This window comes from Miniopterus schreibersii, assembly GCF_964146895.1.
Source record: "Miniopterus schreibersii genome assembly, chromosome: 1".
In the NCBI taxonomy this organism is placed as follows: Eukaryota; Metazoa; Chordata; class Mammalia; order Chiroptera; family Miniopteridae; genus Miniopterus; species Miniopterus schreibersii.
Window position 1 is genome coordinate 7,655,361 of NC_138101.1, and position 18,777 is coordinate 7,674,137.

The following is an 18,777-nucleotide window of genomic DNA, read 5'->3' on the forward strand; positions in this document are numbered from 1 at the left end:
CTACATTGTGCCACATACAACAGTTTATTCAAAATGAATCGTAGACCTAAATGTAAGAGCTAAAACTATAAAACTCTTAGAGGAAAACATAGGTATAGATCTTTGTGACCTTGGATTAGGTAATGGTTTCTATGAATGATCAATGAGGATGTAAATAGCTCAATTAGCCATCAGAGAAATGCAAATCAAAACCACAATAAGTTAGCACTTTACACTCACAAGGATGGTCATAATAAAATAGATATTAACAAGTGTTGGCAAAGATGTGGAGAAATTGGAACTCTCTTACACCGCTAGTGGGAGTGTTAAATGGCGCAGTCACTTTGGATAGCAATCTGGGAATTCTTCAAGGATTAAACATAAATCCCAATATGACCTATTGTTTCTACTCCTACATATATACCAAAGAGAAATTAAAACATATATTTATACAAAAATCTTGAACATGTATGGCTATAGCAGCATATTCACAATAGCCCAAAGTGGAAACAACCCAAATGTTGATCAACTAATGAATGAATGATATGTATATCCATAAAATGGAATATTATTTGGCAATAAAAAGGAATGATGCACTGATATGTACATCAATGGTACGATCTGAATAAACCTTGAAAACATTATGCTAAGTGAAAAAAGCCATTCACAAAAGACCACATATTGCATGATTCAATTTATATGAGATGTCCAGAATAGGCAAGTCTATAGAGATAGAAGGTGGATTACTGGTTACCTAGGGCTGGTGGCGAGGTGGTTGGGGTAAAAGGAAACTGACTGCTAATGGATGTGGGGTTTTTTAGAGTCATGATAAAAATATTCTAAAAATTGACTATAGTTATGGTTGCATAATTCTGTGAATTTACTAAAAATCATTGCATTATAGATTTTCAATGGGTGAATTCTATGCTATGTGAATTATATCTCAGTGAAGCTATTATAAAAATGATTATTCTCTATTCTTTCTAATAGGTGCAGCTGTCATTTTCTGTTTCATTATAAAAGGCCACAGACACAGCATGCATTCACGTGGACACATATGCTTTCAGGAACACGGATCTGGTCAACACTGAGTGCCTTCTAGGATCGGATCTTGCTGGACGTTAATGGAACTGGGGTGCCCTCATGTTGATTAGCCAAAACTTTAATGATGGATAAACTTACTGTATTTTATTATTTTACAACTATTTTCTTTTACTTGTATTGTTTCACTTAATTTCCAGTTATCCGCATTTTAATACGTAAGCAAATTTAAAATGTTGAATAAAAAAGGTAGGAAGCCTAATGGTGGGTGTGTTAATCCTTATAAAAATGTGAGTTTCAAACTGCATCATTAGGGAGCAACAAAGAATGAAAATTAAAAAGTCAAGGTTCTACTCAATGAATTTCAAAAACACAGTTCAATAAAGATAAGGAAAGTGAAATAGAAAACACTAAAAAAACCAACATATATTAATTAATTAACTTTCATACCAATTTGAAATAAACTCACACTTCTGAAGAAAAATCATACTAGTGCTTTCAAAAGCACTCGGGTCATATGGTTTTACCTAAACTGTATAAACTATGGAACCCAGAAAAGACAGGACACTTTCAGGTTCGTGATAGTATGATTCTGACGGCATAACAGGGCAGAAACAGAACAAAGGAAGAAAGCCATTGCTTAGCTCTCTCCTGCACACAGACTATGCAGCATAAATGAAGCAATAGCAAATATAATATAACAGCACATTAAAAGAATAATTTACCAAGTGAGTTTAACCAGCAAAGTTAGGAATGAAGTCAACAAAATATATCTCATTTAAAGCACAAATGAGAAAGTGTATTTGATGATCTCCTCAGTTGTTAAGATTTAACTCTCATCAGTGATTAAAGAAAATATTTTAAAAATCTCAGAACATCGTTTCCTTTACATATTATAGAATGGACAATATTATATTAAATGAAGAGGCACAGTAGAATCAATTTTATCAAAACCAGGAGTAATAAAAAAATGCCTGTTAGCACCACCACTATTTAACGTAGTTTAAATTTTAGCCAGTGCATTAAGCAAAGACATAAAAACAAAGATGTATCTATTGGAATGGCAGAGAGAAAACTATCAATATTTACAGACAAATTGATTACATACTTTACAGAGCACAAGAGAATGGAATGAGAAACTATTAGAATTCATGAGAGATTTCAATACAGTTGTCCAATTAAGACACTGGTGTGCAGAAGCCACGGCAATAACCAGAGAAGAGAATGGGGGGAAGTTCCACTGCTCTCACGAGCAATGGTTTCAATTTCCTTATTTTGAAATAGCATGTACATATTAATTTTATGTTTCCTTTGACTCCATAGTTATTTAGGAGGACATTTTAAATGTTTAAGTGGTTCAGAGTATTTCGTCTACGTTTCTGTTAAACATTTCTGTGTTATTGCATCGTGATCAAAGTAGGCCCAGGATGCGCAGGGGTAAGAGGACAGAGGTGCAAGGCAGCCACAGATGTTCCCAGCGGCTCCCTGGCCTGAGCAAAACCACAGGCGAGCCGTTAAGACGGGCCGGGGTGGCCTCTGGTACAACGGGAAGGGGGCTTTTCACCAGCCAAGTGGAATAACCCCTGCTGCCCACAGTGTGCTCCTGATGCCATTTGTCTGAACACTTTCTCATTAGCCAGCTTCAACAGCGCACGGTGACTTTTTCCGTCAGCCGGTGGAGTCCCCCTAAAACTGAGGGAGTGATGGTGTGAGAGGCAGGGGTGCACCTGGTTTGTACGACAGGAGGGACTCTGGTTCCTCGGGAACGTTCGGCTTCTCACGGTCACGGATGCTTGATTGGCCTCTCAGTCCGCTGGATGTATGCACTTGAATAAGAGTTCAGGGCATAGGAGAGAAATCACAGGCTGTGTAGCCAGGCACGCCTAGGCTTGGATCTCAGCTCTATTGCTAGTTATAGCTCGAGGTCCTCAGGCATCTTAATGGGTCTTTGCCTCGGTTTCCCTACCTATAAGATGATGACGTTAAGACCTCCCCCCAGGGTGGGTGTGCAATTTGTGGAAAGCACCTAGAATACAAAAGATGCTTGATAAGTGAGTAGTAGCTACCATGATTCTGGGTAAGTCTGTGTTGCTACATGTATGAGCAGCTTTGCCTGGGACGGAGGAGCTTCCCAGTTGAGGGACACTGGGTGTTAAAACTGGGACAGCCTCAGGAAAATGGGGTCAGTTACCAGTTACACTGTTGTGGGGAAACCATTGTGAGAATCCCATAGGCCTCTGCCTTTGAAATGCTGGCGATTTAGGGTCAAGACAGCAAATGCGAGGAGCCTGAGCCCCCGCCTCTGCTGCTCTGGATGGCAGGCACTGCCAACAGCTCACACGGTCTTCTCTCCCGGTGAGCTGCTCCTCAGAAGGCCCAACACAAAGTCCCAAGTTGCCACTGTTGCTCAGAACTGGCAGAAGTATCCTGGGTAGTGCCTAGGTTTTTCCAAAATTCCCTCCTCCTACAAAATTTAAGTGCTTACTGTCGTGACCCTGCACCGCGGCCAGGCCACAGGGGTTAAAGCGATCTCACACTCACTTGCAAACTCTCACAAATTTCCCCTAAAGCATGAACACGTTCATGAGAATACGACAGAAGAATCTGCAAGCCCTCAAAGAGTAAAGAACTACTTTAGCAAGAATTAGCAAAGAGAAGACGATCTATTATTGGAAAAAAGTCCAAGATGCAGTACGTCCGCTCTGGAAGAGATCCAAAGAACTTCTGAACAGGTTTGCTTAACTCGGGATAAACGCTTCCCGGAGATTCCTTGAAGGCCGCTGGAAACTGAGAAATGTTTCCTTTGTCCAGGATAGCGAAGCTCTGGGATGAATAGGACAGAGGAAAAAGCAGGGCTGGGCAGGGCCACAGAGATTGTTTCGCTAGTCCCTTAATTTATAGTTTTAATAACCTTTCAGTTTTAATAACCTTTTCCAGCTCCGTGGCTTCAAGTGCGGAAAGAAATGCCTTTATGTAAAACCAGCAACAGTGCTGATGCGTTAGGTTTTGTTCAAAATCCACATTTTTCAGTATGCCCGTTGACCAGACAATAGTGCAGACTAAAGAGGAGGTGAGGCCAGAGAACAAACTGAGAGAAGCTGCCAGACACTCAGGTGTGTACATGCGTCAAGGTGCCGCCCCAGCTCGCCCTGCCCGAAGTCCCTCCTGCCAGCGCTAACCACAGCGCCCCGCTTCCCCAGGGGCTTCCTGCGGCTGCCCAGGGAACGCACAGGCTCTGGGGGGGTGCTGATTCCAACTGGACCTCTAGACTCCTGGAGCCTTTACTCCCGACGCTTCACGGCGCCCTGAGTGTGTTTAGCCTTAGGGGCTTGGGTAGCATGTTACGCACTTACCCTTTCCCAGCTGCACTGCAGGCCCCTTGCGGCTGGGACGAGGTACGGAAATCCCTTGCAATGCTCGGCATGGTGCTGGGCATACGGCAAAATGCCCCCAAAGTGAATTTTGATTTAACAAACTTATCAACCTTTGACCAGATTATTAATGATTATGGAATTCTAATGGGATGTAAATAAGGGAGTTGACCAGCTATAAATAAGTGGTTTAATACATTATGGTGTATTCTATTAGTGGGTCATTATATGGAAATCAAAATCACGTTTTTAAAGAATAGTTAACGAAGTGGCTCATGACGCTTTCTATGAAGGGGCAGGATATGTAACTGTCTAGTCCGTATATTACCAACATAGAAGAAAATACAGGAGGGATACGTATCAGAGTCTTAGCAATGGCTACACCAGGGCGGCCGAGCTTATTTCCTCCTTGCTCCTGTCCACTCAAATGATTTACATTGAGCATGTGCTATTGAACGATTAGGAAAAAAACTTAGTAATTGCTTGTTTTTTTAATGGAAAAAAAGGAGGAGATATATAAAATAAATTTCCCATGGATGCTACCGATTCTGCTTTAGGGAAATTGAGATCTTGTTGGCCTTGCTCCCACGACGTCTGTCCCATGTAATACCAGTGTGGGCTGTGTTAACCTATTGCAGTAAATGTTCACCTCAAGGGCAAAGAGAAATGGAAAGAGAAGGGATTTCCTGCAGGGACTGGGTCACTTATTTAGAAATACCCTTGTCAGATGCCCTTGAGGTCTCAAGGTCCTAGGGGGGGTGGGTCTTCCTGCTCCATCCATTACCAGGTGAGTGGTACATCTTGATCTCTGAACTACTCTGTGATGCCCCTGAAAATACATAGTGAATGGCAAGTAGGTGGATGCCAGGACCCTCTTGCCCGTCAGAGAACACCAGCAAATACTCAGCCTGCAGACCACACACCTGACAGTGACTCTAATCAAGGGGGTCAGAGTCCAGGTGACACGATGGTGTCACTCATGAGCTCTGTGACCTTGGGTAAACTGTTTAACTGTTCTAAGTCCCATCTGCAATGTAGGGGATGATAACCTGACCTTGCCCACTGGGATACTGCAGAGATTCGCTGTGGTCCTACTTGCCACACTCCTAGCCTAACTCACAGAGGATAACCACCCTTGTGATACCTATTCAATCAGTGGTGTGGTAAAAGGAGTGCAGGGTTTGGCCCCGAGGACCCAGGCTCAAAGCCCACTCCACCACTTATTAGCTATGTGACAAATAGTGCCAATTAACCTGCTTGAGCATCAGTCTTCACATCTGTAAAATGGGGCCCATAATTCCAACCCAAATGCGGTTTTAAGAAGTAGAGAGCAAGTGTATAACAGATACAGTTGTCCACAGAAGCAGGCAGGGCAAGTGAGTGACATGGTTTGAGTGTGAGAAACTGGAGAACGTCTAAGCAGGCAACCATGACCCCGTGCCAGCCAGCTGTTACCTTTCATGGATCCAGGAATGTGAGTCAGTTGTGGGGTATATCTGAATTGTCTGTAAGAGAAGGGAGAAATTTCAATGTTTATAGGAAATGGATCCGTTTTTAAATGCTGGCAAACAATTAGAAGTTATGCAATCAAGCAACGTTATGTAGGTCACCGTGATAGGTCGCATTCCAAGATGTTTTCTCACACCTTCTGCTGCGCGACTTTGCCAGAGTGTATTTCTCGCCTCACTGACATTGGGCTTGTCCCTGTGACTTGCTCTGGCCAACGCATGCAACATAAGCAGGTGCACGGGTGTGACTTGACCTATCATCTTTCACTCCTCCCAGGATCTGCCAAGAGGAGAGCATGCCCTGCAGAGCCACTGGCCCAGAAAGACCTGAAGGGCAGACCTGAAGCATAGTTGTCCCAGGCGACCCAGAGTCCCATGGGAAAAATAAAATGTTCATTGTCATAGGTGACTGGGATTTAGAGTGTCACAAAGCAAAACCCAACTCATGTGCCGCCCTTGGGTTCCCAGTTTGAGATCACCCAGGTAAAGCACCTAGCACGTGAGAGATACATAGTGTGTACTTAATAAATGGCTGCCCTGAGGATTATTCTGGGCCTGGCACATCTCCTGGGGTTTCTATAATAGAAATTAGGCTTAGGCCAGTGCCTTGTAAGATGTTTGTTTTGTGCTGACTTCTGAGAAACTTGAATACATCCATCTCTACATCCATCACGAGCATTATTTACCTGCAGGGAGAAATGTCACCCTGCATTGTGCCAAAGCATCGCGGACTGTTTGAAATGTAACCGGATGATGGGTGCTAAACAGTGGTTTTGTGATTTCTCATTTGGGCTTTTCTCACTATATCTATTCCACCAACATGCACGACATGCATCTGGAAGAGGCAGTGGGAATGATTAGATTGTTCAGGCCGAGGAAAATCTGTTGGGACAGCGAAGGGGATTCAACCATAACCTGTAAGGAATGTGCTAAAGTGGAAGCAAGCACCGAGTGCTCTTGGGCCCCAGGGAACAGACTCTGACCAGAGCTGCGGAGGCACCTCAGGGGACGTGAGAATCAAGCGGGGACTTTAGATGAACAGCTTTGGTTCTGTAAGAAGGTGGGGTCGGCATTCCAAGAGGGGAAGCTCATGTAAAGACACATGTGACATGAACACTGGGTGTGTTCAGAAAATTGGGAGGAGTCTAGGTAGATGGTGAATCGGGTCCAAGGGGCTAAAGATGCAACTGCAGGTGAGCGCGGACCAGTTGTGGACTTTGTTGGATTCTGTAGCTGTTTATTTCCAAAGACTTCCGCCATCAATGCCTCCCCTCCGTAGGCACATGCCACCTGAACATGGAGGAGGAACTGATCAAAGAAAACCTAAAACAGTGAGGTTGGGTTGGGGATAACCTGGAAGCTCTCTCTGCAGTGGGGAAGCAGTGAGTAGCTGTTTCCCTGTAATTTCTCTGGCTCTGTTGCTATTATACTATACCTTTTCCTTAAAATGCTAATATTCTAAGGGAGCACTGTGATGTTCTAGAAAGAAGCCAGGCTTTGTTGTCAAGGGAAATCCAAATTAAAATCCAAACTGTGTCACCCACGAGGTATGAGATGGGGCAAGTCACTTAATGGGATGATAGACTGTGTCCTGCCCAGATGCCCTCTCTGTGATCAACTCCCATGTGAAGATGCTATGACTGTTGCCTTCTAGCTGGTCTCTCTGCAGAAATGCCCTTAGCTGACGGGACCCACACTGCTCTGAAGGTACAATCCCCCGCACGCCCCAGCTTGGCCCAGCCAGGGACTGACTGGTACAGGTTCACAAAGCCTGGTGGCCAGCTCAGGAGGCGACACCTTTGCAGTGAGGCCTATGCTCAGGCCCAGGCCCAGGCCCAGGCCCAGGCAGTAGCTCCCTGAGTCCACAGCTCTCCTAGGCTCTTTCCTCCTTTTATTCTGCTCCCTTCACTCCCTTAGAGATATTTCCCCCCTGAACACTCTCTCAGTAAACCTTGTATCCCGGAATCCTGCTCTGAGGCTCTGCTGCCGGAAGTCGCAGCCTAAGACAGGTGTCCTCCCTTCACTTTATTTTCAAACCTTGTCCCTCCCGCCACCTTTCCAGAATTGGCCAAGATGATAAATTCAAACTGCCGGGCACTCAATGCACACTCCACACGTGCTAACAGGTTCCCTCTCATCTTCCTCATTGGCACGAAGTGGGAAAAATATGAGGAAAGCTCTTTAAACCAGTAAGTCCAGTAAATTTTCCATACTGTCTGTAGAGCAAATCTTTTAGAAAAATAGGCAAGCGAGGCATTGATTTTGAAAAATGGGGATATTCGTGCCTACTTAGTGGAATGGTGAGGATTGGCTGAAATAGTTGTTTGCTTCAGGGTAAGTGCTCAGCGCGTGGAACCTGCTGCCCTTCCACTCAGCTGCCTCCAGGACAGTCCCTCCTGCCTCACGGTTGTGTCCTCAGGCAGCACAGGGCCCCACCCCACACGGGGGACACACGCCTGCTCCTGCGCAAGCAAACTGCAGTGGGCAGGCAAAGAAACCAGACTGGGTCCAAGGCGGCACGGGTTTTCTAATTCCACTGCGTGCGGAGCCTGGGCGGTGAATCCCAGTTTAGCCCTTCTCATGATCGTGGGCAGATTTCTCTGCCTGTGCTCAGAAACAGCCCGACTCATGGCTTTGGTCATTAACACAGTTTATTATTGGCACACTTATCAGTAAAGCATACGTAAAATACAGCTGTTTGATAACACACGGAGCCACTGTGTCTTTACATGTGTAGAGGAACATATTAATATGCAAATGGAAAAATTAGTTCTCTTATAAAGTTTCACATAAATACACTGGCATTGCCCCCAAAGGAAAAAAGAAATCCCCATAAAGGAACCAGGCGAGGGCTTTACAAAATATTATACAAGAAATATATGCTGAAAAGAAACAACAGTCAACTCAGATACAATAAAAAACACAAAGGGGTTTCAGATTTATTAAACTGCCCACAAAAGTAATGGATTACATGGCTTGGAAAATATTCGGATCAACAGCAATTTTACAAATGCATAAATTCCTCAAGGGGGCCGAGTGTCTTTCTTACATAAAAAAAAAAACCTGCCTGGGTGTCTTTGATGATAAAAAGACATTTCTTGTTTCAGCGCTCGGGCTCGACTGAACCAACTCGGGCTGGAGAACCGATTGACACCAGCTTGCCCATCCGTCATCCTGCTGGGCCCTCTTGGCTGTTACCCAATGAAAGAAAAGGTGAAGCAGGAAGGAAAAAAAAAGGTACATTTAAATTACTTTCCAAAAAGCTGATTTTTTTTTTCCCTTTTCTTTTTTTTACTGAAACAAGAAACTCTCAGATGCAAGTCAAAAAAAAAAAAAAAAGCAGAAAATATGTTACAATGTTACAAAGTCCTCCGCCGCCGGGCTGGGCGCGTGGTGGGGTCCTGAGCGCGGAGGGGGGACAGCGAGGGGCGCGTGGTCGATGCGGGGCCGGGAGAGGCGCGCGCTCGCTCTCGCTGCGGCCAGTGCAGGTGTCCGCGGGGCCTGTGCGGGCCTCCAGGGAGGGGGTCGCGGGGGCTTATCTGGAATGATCCTCTCCATCCAAAAAATAAAAATAAAAAAATAAAAAAAAAATAGCGAAAGGAAGGAGCTAAGATGGCTGCGGTTTGGAAGCAGGGATCTGCGTGGACACTTTGGCGCCTCCCCGCCCGTCCCGCGGCGCGTCACTGGGAGGCCTGCGGCGGCGCGGTCTCGGCCTTGGGCTCGGGCGCGGCGGGCTTGCTGCTCCAGGGGCCGCCGTCTCCCAGCGCGGGCGAGCTGCGGAAGTCCTCGTCGTCGTCCACGCCGTTGGCCGCATCGTACTGCGTGTTTTCTAATCTAGTGATTAGCCTCTCGTCCTCGTCCCCAAACTCACCTCCCATCAGAGTCGGCTCTCCTACCACCATCACGTCCTGCGAACAGCAGCCGACATCATTACAGGGAACCTGCAGGGGGCTCAGCCTAACGCTAGCGGGCGGCGGGGCGGCGGGGCGGGGAGGCGCGCGCCCGGGGCGCACAGCGCAGCGCAGCGCGCACGGCACGGCCGCGTCCCCGCGCCGGGGCCGAGGTGCCAATTGGGTTCTACAGGAAATAAACATCGCCTCCCGACGCGCACCGGCCACGCGCGGTTATGTCCTGAGTGCGCAGCCTGACACCGCAGGGCGAGCAAGGCTAGCAATCTGCAGAAATAAAAAAATGGATTTTTCAAAATTAAAAAAATCCACGCTTTTAACTTGCCGACACCGGGGACTTCTGGGAGGGCTGTGGGACCTTCTGCTGGGTCAGTGCCTCCGAAAATGCGCCCCTCTTTATTTAGGGCCTTTATGAGGGGCTTTGGGAACTGGCAGCGGACATGGGGGGGATGCGGCTCTGCAAGGTGCCCGCCACCCGTTCCAAGTGGCGCTTTCTCTGTCCTGAGGATGGTGTGTAGGCTAACAGAAGACAGAACCCCTCTTTCCTCCACTCAGCCAGGCCCTTTCATGCCGCCAATATCCTCGACATTCTGCTACTTAATTATGGTAATTAATTTGGGTAAAGTTTTCGATAAAAACAATGTTCACACTGATTTGACAATTTGCATAGCTAATTAAGTCATTAGCAAAAACCTGCTGATTGCCAACAAGCCCTGAATTTACCATCTGTTATTTCATGGTGCCTGTCACCTATCCCCACACAGGCAACCCCGCCACCAATCTGGGCGGTGAAGAGAACCGGCCTGTCCAGCTGGTGCGGTAAAAAGGAAGATGAAGAGCTAATTATAATTACGCTGATGAAGCTGGTAGTTGTCAGAAATGGACTCGTGAAAGAAGAATCCATCTAATCCCTCCTTTAAGTACACATCGTCCCTCCTTGCAAACAAGCAGGCCACCTATTGGAGTGTCCTGGGGGCCACCGCTTGAGAGGCACGAGTGTGGGGCAGAAGGACAGTATACACGGGTGGCAAAGCTCCAGCCTCTTTGCTCAAAGGGGACCCTATGGGGTTGCTGGGTGACCTGGGCATGGGACAGGATGCCTGTCAGGTGGAGGCTGATGGGCAGGCTCTGAGCAATAGTCTCCTTAAGAGCGCAGTGACTCCAGGAGAGTGCCAGCTGCTCTCAGCTTCCGAGAGGCCGGGCAAGGCAGGACCGGGCCAGATGCTTTTGAGATGTAAGGGTGCAATCCCCAGGAGGGAGGCAAATTTGATGAAATGCCTAGATGACTGGGCAAACATTCTCTTCACTGGAGCAAGAGAGGGCTTTCCTGGGCAGTAGAGTGGAATACTGCCTATGGTCAGGCCACAAGCAGGGCCAGAGGCACTCAGATCCTATCTAGGTGCCAATGGAACAAACCCCTTAATTACTCCTGGATTATTTTGGAATGGAAAACTTTGTTTGATTGATGGACTGATCTCCCAAGAATTATGGGGAGAAAAATCAATAGGTTTCCAAACTGTGTTTTCTGGCTAATCACTTGTTGTGATTTGATAAATGTTGATTTTTAAAGAGAAATGTCCCAGATGAAGTAAATGCCTAAAATGTAAACTAGGTACACACTTGCAATGAAAGTACTGGCAGGATAATCAGATGTGTTTTTCCAAGAACGTACTTATGATGCAGCAAAAAACCAGGCATGATGCTGACATGTTAGGAGACTCATGAGGACGCTTAGGGTGAGATGCGAAAGACACAGAACGTGATTGGCAAGAAAGCTGACATGGTTATAGACAGATGGTGGCCTCCACAGAGGTGCCAGTGTTATCTGGTTAGCTGGGGAAGCTGCCACATGACCCACTGGGGGGGTTGTTCAGGGTAAAAAAGTGCCGCTTGGTTACAGGCCATTAGGAGAAGGCGCTCATGATCAGGATAAAGGTAGGTGGAAAAATAGGGCAAGACCAGGCAGAGGATGACATGAGGGGTAACCTCACTGCATGACTTAACGTACAGCACGCGTTGAAGGGCTTGGAAAACGCATGCGTGGGGTGTCATTGGGCAGGAGAATGTTAGAACCCACCACGTGGGTGTGCGTTAGTATTGTGCATCTGAGGTTATCAAGAGAGGCTGGGAGAGTGCGAGGGAAGCATAACTGGAAAAAAGAGAAAAATAAGAGGCCAAGGTAAGTGTGATATTAGGAAAAAGTTCCCAACACTCCAGACGCCTTCATTGTATCAGAAAATAAGTCATTCAAGAAAAGTACTATGAAAATAGTGATTGGAATCACTTCCAATGGGCTGATACAGGCTCATAACACGTTTGGTGGATCTTTGTTCTAAGAACAGCTGTAAAAGATGTCCAGGCACAGATATTTTTAAGCAGTCCAAATTTCAGAGAGATGCCAGTGGCCTTACTGACTGTAAGAAATGTCCTTAGCCAGGTACATAATCGTGTGTATGTGTGTGCGTGATTCATAGATGGCAAGCTGTAGAAGAGACAGGTGCTGAGGACTTCATATGTACACAGATACCCGAGGCCATTTAGTAATTCGGCACACGTCTCACCCTGGGTTCCCTAAACCCCTAGAGTGGGACAGTGGTTCTCCGCTCAAGTGATCCCGATTAGTTATTCTCACGCAAAGTGAATGGAGACATCATGCATGTTCTGGGTGGCCTTGAACTAGGGATGTTGGCAACATTTTCCCCACCCCCACATGTTTAAAAATTCCCCCCGACATTCAACAAGAGTGCATTTCCTTCCCATCTCTGCCATCTGTGTGTCCCCAAGAGGCAATACTGGTCCAGCTGAGAGTAACCCATATGCCCTTGGCTCCCCACGAGGCAGACCTCTGCTCCTCGCTGGAGGCCTGGAGATGCCACCAGCTTTTGCCCATGTCACATCTTCTCACTAATCAATCCCCCGTGCAAGGACCACCAACCTCTGAGGAGGACTGGAAGTGACTCCTTTCAGGGCCCCTCAATGCTTCTCCTTAAATTGGCCAGAAGGGGTCACTGCTGTTGAATGACACAGGTCTCCATCCCTCCCAGGGTTGAGGCTGCAGTTCGGGATCGCTCCTAGCCCCTGCTCATGGAGTGAGAAGCAGAATCCAAGGATTAAACCCTAGTCCTCGCCAGACACGCCCACTGCTGCCACGACAGCCACGCGGACCACGGCTGTGGTCGTGGTGACACATCAAATCTGTTTATGACTTTGGACGAGGTAGCCACGTCTGCAGATCCCGTTTCTACTTAAGCAGTCAAACTGGTGGTAATTCGGTGGACAGGGTAACAAGATGTGGTCACCACTAGCCGAGGCTTATCCTTTAACATCTGTTCGATTAGAGTGCGCATGGAAGTTAGCACCTTTTCCTAACCTGGTTGCCTTCTCTGCCTCTCTTGACCATCTGTAAGTTTTACATAATTAAAAAATCTTTAATTGCAGAGTGTGGAGATAGTGCTGAAATTCTATCCTCACTTTCCAGCATGTGCCTTGTTCTCACAAAGTCCAAAGGGTTTCAACTTATTAAAAATCCTCTTGACACTGCTATCTTCCACTAAGATCCAGTTGTTGGAGTGGAGGTCAGGGGCAGGATGGAGCAAAATGAACTGGGAGCTCTTTAAAATAAAACTGAAATGATTCTGACCAGGCCAGGTGTGTCAAAATCCACACGTATGCTGCTGTTCTACACTTGTGACAGACATCGCTGATGGGTGGCCCACCAAACCTCGCCCAGGCCCCGGAATCCTTCTCGATCCTGTACCCTGGGAGCTGATACCACCAGGGGGCTGAGCTGGCAGGAGAGAGGGAACCTCTTTGCTGTCCCTTGGTTAGATGTTGAGCTCCTTGATTATTTTATTTAATTTTAATCTTGGTATTGCCAATACCTGGTATAGAGTGGGGCACATAGTAGAGCTCAGAAATCACTGGTCGAACTGATCTGAATTCTTGCAGCCACTGTGCCTTTAAGTAGCTACGTCAGAGTCCCAGAATTCTCTGGAATGCACTTTTCCCATTTCTTAGATGAAACTAACAAATGTTAGTTTCTAAAACTCCAGGATTAGGTGAATAAATTAACTACTTATGTGGACTTCAGGGGGGATTTATTTATACCAGGCATTTTCTCTATGAGTTTTCCAATGTAACCTGGAGTGAGAATAACTTATGGGTACCTTAATAAAAAGACTCAATTCAGTTTTTCTCCTCTGATATTTCCCCCCTGACTCTTCAGGGGTGATAGCCCAGTTAAACCCCAGAGGTGACTCTGGCATTACTTAAGGACTGTAAATCCTAGGGGTCTTAAAATGAAAGCGGTACCTTCCCTACAGGCTGGCCCCTGGATCCACCACCCCTTCCTTCCAATGAGTGCAAACCACACCCTCTGCCTGGGAAGGACGGCAGAGTCCCAGCGGCCCAGGGATCTCAGGTGCCGAGGGGGTTGCTGTTGGCCAAAGAGGACTGACCGGTGGGAGGTGAGTAAGGATGGGTGGGGACGGGTTTGAAAGAGACATTTAGAAGTGGAGAATCGCCATGAAAGAAAGGTCTCCTCTCTCATGGAGAGAGAGGGGGCAGAATCAGAACACGAGGAGTGTGATAGCAGACCAGGAGGGAAGGAGTGAGAGAGGGAAAGGTGCGCCCGCGGTGGCTGAGGGAGGCGATAAATAGGGCGCGTTGCCGAAGACACGGTATCCAGAGGATCTCCACAAAGTGCTGGAGATCCACTGACAGTGTTGGGACTCAAGTGACAGCCGAACACCTGCTGAAGGCGACGTGACAAAGGCGGCAGAGAAGGACAGCCCACACGTAATCGTGGTGCGGAGAAGGGACAACAGATGCTTAAAGGAACATAAACAATTTAAAAGCGATAAATGATCTAATACTAGGCTGAGGAATTCGGAAGAAATTAGGCAGAAGGGACAGAACTGGGAAAGAAATTACAGAGGATGGAGAAGGTTACTGTACAGTCTGCACTATGTGGGAACACCCCTCAGCTGTCAGCTTTGGAGTTCAAAGACGCCCCCTTCCGAAGGGCCCATTTCCTTTGTCAAGACCCAGAAATGAAAGAGAGGGGTCCAGAGGTCAAGAGAGTGGAGATCTAACCAGGGCTGACCCCCCTTAAGCTGGGGAAGTGGGCAAAGTGAAATTCACTAAGCTGCACTTTCAGTGGCCTAGTTAATTACAAAGGTCTCAAAATAAGAGGGGCACCCACGTCAGGGAGGCCCAGCCAAATTACAGTAAGAAGCCTGGGCGCCAGGGGCTGATTTCCAGGGGAGCACAGGTCTCACTGATGGTGCCGAGAGCCCCTTATATGCCACGAGGCATGCCGCTAAGTGATATTTTAATTAAACCTTAAGTGACATATCTCCTGTCTGTGACTCTGATGGCTTTTTAATTCAGGTCCCACTGCAGCACAGACTCGTAATGCTCCTTTCCAATTCCCAGTCCGCGGGGGAAGGTTTCCATGGCAGAGTTCCTCCCCACCCCCCACCCCAGCCCTGCCTTCCCCTCCCCTTTCCCCACCCCAACCAGCCCAGCATGTATTAGTAGCTAAAAGAGACTGGAATGTGGGCCCCTGGACTTGCAAGACAGGCAAAGGCAGGATTTCGGGCCTAAAAGGAAAGCGAGACTTACAGGTACCTGACTGGACAGACTCAGGTTGGCGGCCGGCGTCTTCTTCTTGCTTCCAGTGCTGTTGGCGGTGTTGCCGGCGCTGCTGTTGGACGTGCTGCTGGTGGAGTTTTTCCTTTTTCTCCGTTTCGTTGTCGGCTGCCTTGTGGGTTCTGCTGCAATAAGGAAAAGGGAAGAAGGATCGGGTCCAGGACAACCACCAGACACTACCCCTCTGCAGCTGTTTTTGTAAATGAAAAAAAGTAGACTCTTTACATTGTTTCCATTTCTTTTAACTTGACAAAAAATAAAGGGAGACAGCTGTTGGCTGTTTTTTAGCACAAAATGCATGCAACTCTTTTCCTCTCTAGCTAGATAAAATGATTTGTACTTAATTGTTATTTCTAATTTCATACATATGTCTTTAATCTATTAATATATTTTAGGGGTGAGCTATAAATACTACTTTCATAGTTGATTTAAAAGGATTATTACCATTACAAAATTTGGGAAAATATTTTTTTTTCTGGTTTACCTTTTTTGTTATAACAAAAGGAGGGTTCTGGGATCCCTAGGGGGCCTCCAAGGTGCGAGAGAAAGTAGAAACTTGGTTATATTAGTGAGCCAGTGTGTAAGAGCAGCACCTACTGGCCAACTGTTATATTGCATCTCAGCTCTATTACACCTTGAAACGCTCAACTAAAAAGAACAGGAAGTGCCAGCTCTATCAGCCATGAATGAAAAACTCAGGGCGTCCCAAGCTTAATGTGGTTCCCAACTTCCATGGTTTATACCCTAATATTTAAAGAATGCTACTAATTAAAAAATTCCTGGGGAAATAAAGGACTTAGTGTGCTACAGCCAGCATATTAATGAAGGGAAGCTAGACCTTTTCAAGAAAGGCCTGTTTAGAAACAGAAATATTTTACACCTGAAGAATGGGTAGCATCTTAATGAAAATATAGGAACTCATGGTAATATATGATAAGAGGAATATTATGTATTCATTTATTATGCATTGAGCATTACTCAGTGTTTCCATATTCTTATTTTCTATTTTTAAAGTGATCTATGTCATAACTATTTTATATTCATAGCACCTCTTATTAACTCGTTAATAGTATCATCTTTGTCTTGTAAATGATTAGTCTTCGAAAGCCTTTTCTAGGCAGTTACTAAATAAGTTGGAAACGGCAGGTAAGAGCATCCTTTTTGCTAACCCTGCTGGAGACTCAGCTCTGATGGAGGGAAGATAAGCCAGGGCCATTCTGAAACTACGTGCCTTGTAGCTTCTGATGGGGAGAAGCTCCTTTAAGGCTCATTTCAAAGGTCATTTAGTCTACTAAGTAGACTAAGGGGTAAAATGACTTTTGATGAAGATGAAGAGAATTATGTTCCTAATTATACACCATTTCTTCTTTCAGAAATATTTTCTCTCTTATGCTCAAGTATTTTCATCAAAGGGCCCAATATCCCTGTTCATAGAGAGCTATGGGTGCTTTTTCTGAAGGTTAAGGAAACAAGGGAATAGAATTGTTTTAGCTCAGGGGGTTACAGAAGAGTTGAGTAGCATATTCTAAAGTCAAGCAAATATCCAGGTTTCCCCTGACAAGCATCTTCTTCCTTTGACCTCAAGAATTGAAATCTGATACTTTTTTTTTATATCTATACTTTCTTCATGAAATTTGAGGGAGATATACCTAAATTGCATACTCTGGATTATGTCCATTGATAGTAGGTAGCTATGGTAACACAGTCATGAACTTGGGAGACATAAAATCTATTGTGACACAGGCCTCCTTCGTTGATTAGTTGTGAAACTGATTTTTGGCAAACTTAAACCTCAGGCCCCATAATGAACAATGGGAATAACAATAAATACCTCATAAGGTGATATTATGAGGAGTCAGTAAGAGAATGGAAGGTCTGTGAGGGCTGGGATGGTGACTTTTATTCAGTGTTGTGCCCCCAGTGGCTGGAGCAGTGCCGCCTGGCACCTAGTAGGGGCTCAATAAATAAGTGTTGAATAAATGTCTGAATTAATGAACGATATATGAGTTGTATATGCATATGTTGGAAAATATAGGTGCTCAAAGCACTGAGTGGAATATTTTTTTTCTGTAAAGGCTTATTGATACTGAGAGAATGAGGCCAACTTAAGCCCATGTTATATATTTGAAAAATAATGTTCTAGCCCAGCCGGCGTGGCTCCGTGGTTGAGCATTGACCTATGATCCAGGAGATTATGGTTTGATTCCCAGTCAGGGCACATGCCGGGGTTTTGGGCTTGATCCCCAGCAGGGGGGCGTGCAGGAGGCAGCCAATCAATGACTCTCATCATTGATGTTTCTATCTCTCTCCTTTTTCCTTCCTCTCTCTGATATCAATAAAAATATATTAAAAAAGTAATGTTCTAAATGTGTAAAATTCCCCTAAGATGGGGATGCAACTATTCTGTGTAAAATAATGCTCATTTTCTCAGCTTGCTAAATATGTATGTAGTTATATCTGCTATGTTCATTTTATAGAAAAGCCCTGGCCGATTACCAGGGGAAGGTGCCATTATATTTTGTGATTCAAAAAGCTATATGCCTTGTGCTAATAATTACTCTTTAAAAAATAATTTTTAGCGAATGGATACATTTTGCTTTTATGATCAACGAGGCTCAACACATGCCTGGGAGTGAAAATGTATTAGATTGAAAGACAATTAATGATAACTTGGAGCAGTAATTTCAGAACCCCAGCAGGAGACCATTATCTACACTGCATTCTAGGGATGCAAGGGGAATGGAGTCTTTTATGCATTCTCTTCGTGGCCAGAGTGCCCTTTGATATTATATATCTTAAAACAGAAACAAGATTTCCTCCCTCCCTCCCTCCCTCCCTCCCTCCCTCCCTCCCTCCCTCCCTCCCTCCCTCCCTCCCTCCCTCCCTCCCTCCCTTCCTTCCTTCCCTTGCTTCCTTCCCTCTTCCTCCCTCCATTTTTATCATTTCTATCATTTCATAAATAGTAACAACGTTAACAATTGGCCATGAGAAGCCAGCAGTCTTGTCCAGTGGGAAAACCACTGAACTGAGAGACAGAACACCTGGGATCTGATTTCAGCTTTGCCAACAACCTTCTTAGTAACATTAGATAAATCACTTTACCTGCCTGGGTCTCAGGTCCTAATCTGGCAAGCGAGGAGATGGGAGAGGACTCCTAATGTTTGCCTTCCACCAATCCAATGCCTCTACATCCAAAATCAGTCCAAAATCCCGGTCAGCGTGCCCCCGGTGAACTCCTTTTCCTGATAAATTTGTGATCACTTCCTTCCTCTTCACATCTCCCTGTCCCCAGAAGAAGGCCCAGAAAGTGAAGTTGGA

The 18,777-nt window shown here is 45.8% G+C and overlaps 1 protein-coding gene across 11 annotated transcripts in view; it reads right to left on the reverse strand.

Moving 5' to 3' along the window:
• Positions 1–8,532: 8,532 nt before the first annotated feature.
• The window catches only part of LDB2 (LIM domain binding 2), a 307,232-nt gene continuing 296,987 nt past the window's right edge, over positions 8,533–18,777 (reverse strand). The window contains exons 7-9 of one of the 11 annotated variants that reach the window (XM_081148004.1): positions 15,439–15,584; positions 12,743–12,885; positions 8,533–9,807 (exon numbers count right to left, since the gene is read on the reverse strand). In XM_081148004.1, coding sequence (XP_081004130.1) covers positions 12,781–12,885; positions 15,439–15,584 — 251 coding nt within the window. In that variant the 3' untranslated portion in view covers positions 8,533–9,807; positions 12,743–12,780. Of the gene's footprint in view, positions 10,075–12,742; positions 12,886–15,432; positions 15,585–18,777 lie in introns of all 11 variants that reach the window. The other 10 variants (XM_081148005.1, XM_081148003.1, XM_081148001.1 and 7 more) reach the window with 10 other exon arrangements.